This window comes from Solanum tuberosum, unplaced genomic scaffold (assembly GCF_000226075.1).
Source record: "Solanum tuberosum cultivar DM 1-3 516 R44 unplaced genomic scaffold, SolTub_3.0 scf00002, whole genome shotgun sequence".
NCBI classification, from domain to species: Eukaryota; Viridiplantae; Streptophyta; class Magnoliopsida; order Solanales; family Solanaceae; genus Solanum; species Solanum tuberosum.
Window position 1 is genome coordinate 4,435,337 of NW_006238928.1, and position 3,124 is coordinate 4,438,460.

Consider the following 3,124-nt stretch of genomic DNA (forward strand, 5'->3'; position numbering starts at 1 on the left):
AACTCAACTGCCTATCGTCCCCAAATGAATGGAGCTGTAGAAGCCGCCAACAAGAATATAAAGAAGATTTTGAGGAAAATGATTGATAATCGCAGAGGTTGGCACGAGATGTTGCCATATGCTTTGTTGGGTTACCGAACGACTGTCAGGACATCAGTTGGAGCTACTCCATATTTGCTAGTATATGGAACAGAAGTAGTTATACCTGCAGAAGTTGAAATACCTTCATTGAGAATCATCCAAGAAGCTGAATTGAGTGATATTGAATTGGTCCGCAAACGGATTGATCAGTTAACGTTGATTGATGAGAAGAGAATGGTTGTTGTTTGTCATGGACAACTGTATCGACAGAGAATGATCCGTGCTTTCCACAAGAAAGTAAGAGCCAGAATATTCAAAATTGGTCAATTAGTTCTCAAACGAATTTTTCCTCATCAAGATGAGTATAAAGGGAAATTTGCACCAAATTGGCAAGGACCCTACATGGTTCGTAAAGTGTTGTCTGGAGGTGCTTTGGTCCTGGCGGAGATGGTTGGCACTGAATGGCCAAAATCGATCAACTCAGATGCTGTCAAGAGATACTATGCGTGAAGTTTCAATTTGTTTTCCTGTCATTTCCTCGTAATCGTTCCATTTGCTTGTAATCGCTTCGTTTAAAATTTTATCCCTTTTGTAATGAACTACGTCTGACCTGAGTTCTCAAGAATGAGATACGTATGTGGCCTATGTCGGCCTCGGTCACCCCTTTATCCCCTTTTAATATTTTCCTTGTATTTGAACTACGTTCAACCTAAATTCTCAAGAATGAGATACGTAGGCGGCCTATGTCGGCCTCGGTCGATTTATGTGTAATTTTCTTATTTTTTTTAATCCTTGAGGGGGAACTACGTTCGACCTAATTCCTGCCTCAACGAGATACGTAGGCGCCACAAGGGCTCGGTCATATCTCCCGTAAGATTTCTATTTTTCCTTTACAATAGAAACTGGGATAGAATTTTTGAGAGGGACTCAAAAATTCTCAAGAAGAAGATCTCTCCAACGAAGTCAAGACTGAAGTTACTTTGAGATTTGCAACTGGGACAAAAATTTTGAGGAGATCTAAAAAATTCTGTGATTTGTTCACCAACGGTTCGAGATAAACCAAGACAGTTAACTGGGACAGAAATTTTGAGGATGGCATCAAAATTTCAATAAGGTTCATCGGCAGTTTAGAGCAACTTTGAATACTTCCCAGCAAGTGATCATACAGATCTCCAAATATCAACTCCGAATGACGCATATTAAGCTTGACTTGACATGACACTTGACAGTGACCTTTTCCAAACATTATTTTTGAAAATCTATTTTTCCTTAAAAACTGTTCCCTCATCTTTCAATTATTTTTGCATAAAAATGTTTTGTCTTATCTATCAAGAAGCGGGAGATCGGTGAAATCAATCGGAGATAGCAAAACAAGGAGCAGACAACCGAAGAGATCAACACAGATCAATTCATTTTTAAACTAACAATTTTTCTGTGGATGCAGGTCTATAGGTTGCCTCAAAATCAACATATTCTTCCATTCAATGAATATAAAGAAGTCGAAAGGGCAAGGAGCTCCCCAAAATTGATAATTTTTCTGTGGATGCAAGAAATATTTTATGCTGCTTATATCAAAGATTTTGGAATATGAATAACATTGTTTCATTCAATTCCCAACAAGGCGAGGTCCATAATGAATATACAATTATGTTCAGAGATGGAATAAATTAAAACCTCGAAGAGAGAAATTTTATTTTGTTTTCCAGTAATTAAAGACACCTGGAGCACGTTTATCTGCATTATATTATCAGACATGATAATATTCTTACCCGGAGGGTAATTTATATCGTATTGTCGAATGAGACGATACCACTATTTCGAGGGTCATTTCATTTATATTATCGATTGAGACGATACCACTACCCGGAGAGTCATTTATATCGTATTGTCAAATGAGATGATACCACTACTCCGAGGGTCATTTTTATTGTATTGTCAATTCAGACGATACCGTCACCCAAAGAACAACCCAGAAGATCACCTATGTTGTTGGGTGAAGCATCATCTTCGTTCGGTATCAGGGAGGCATCAACAAAAGAATCATGCATCGCGGGAAAAAGATTCATGCATAGCAAGAGAAGGATTCATGTATTGCAAGAGAAGATTCATGCATCGCGGGAAAGAGATTCATGCATTGCAAGAAAAGAAAATCATGCATAGCAAGAGAAATAAGTCATGCATAACAAGAGAAGGAAGTCATGTATTGCAAGAGAAGGAAATCATGCATAACAAGAGAAGGAAGCCATGCATTGCAAGAGAAGGAAATCATGCATAGCAAGAGAAGAGTCATGCATCGCAGGAGAAGGAAGCCATACATCGCAAGAGAAAGATCCGTGCATCGTAGGAGAAGGAAGCCATGCATTGCGGGAGAGATTCATGCATAGCAAGAAGAAGAAGCCATGCATAGCAAGAGAAAAAGTCATGCATCGCGGGAAAAAGAGTCATGTATATCAAGAAAAGGATTCATGCATTGCAAGAGAAGATTCATGCATCGCAAGAAAAGAGATTCATGCATTGCAAGAAGGAGAAACCATGCATTGCAAGAATTCATACATCGCAAGAGAAGGATTCATACATAGCAAGAGAAGGAGTTATGCATCGCAAGAGAAAGATTTACCCATCACAAGAGAATCAACATCAACTGCATCATTTTCCTTTGCAGAGACAACATCAAGAGAACTATCAACATATTACATCTGCCTATTTTATTACTTTGACATCGAAAGAAGAGTACACTGAAGATTGTATTGCAAATATGAGACACAAGCTTTATTTACTTCACGTGAAACTCGATAGAGTTGACGTCAAATGTTCAAGGAGAACAATTAAGTGTCAACACGGTAAGAGACACTGTCCCCCATTTGAATTGCATTTTTTATGCTAATGAGTTTTATCTCAGTCCTTGTCGAGAGCATCCGAAAGGATGAATTCTCTAAAACAAACCACAGGTGCGGACGACATAAAAAAGGATGCAGCACAACGTGGAACTTTTCTTAGCAGCGAACTGAGACATAGTCCAAAGAGGAGTGCCAAACTCTTAGGA

General features: G+C 38.7%; 1 protein-coding gene across 1 annotated transcript; it reads left to right on the forward strand.

The window, feature by feature from the left end:
• The first annotated feature begins 24 nt into the window (after positions 1–24).
• LOC107058035 (uncharacterized) lies at positions 25–591 on the forward strand. The gene is made up of 2 exons (XM_015303322.1): positions 25–318; positions 376–591. The coding sequence occupies exons 1-2, from the start codon at positions 25–27 to the stop codon at positions 589–591; spliced, it is 510 nt and encodes a 169-aa protein (XP_015158808.1).
• Positions 592–3,124: the final 2,533 nt, after the last annotated feature.

Excerpts from the sequence above, each read along its gene's own strand:
- LOC107058035 (XM_015303322.1), top strand. The coding sequence starts at position 25 with ATGAATGGAGCTGTAGAAGCCGCCAACAAGAATATAAAGAAGATTTTG. Across the intron at positions 319-375 it reads TGATTGATGAGAAGAGAATG|AAAGTAAGAGCCAGAATATT; the intron begins GTTGTTGTTTGT and ends GCTTTCCACAAG.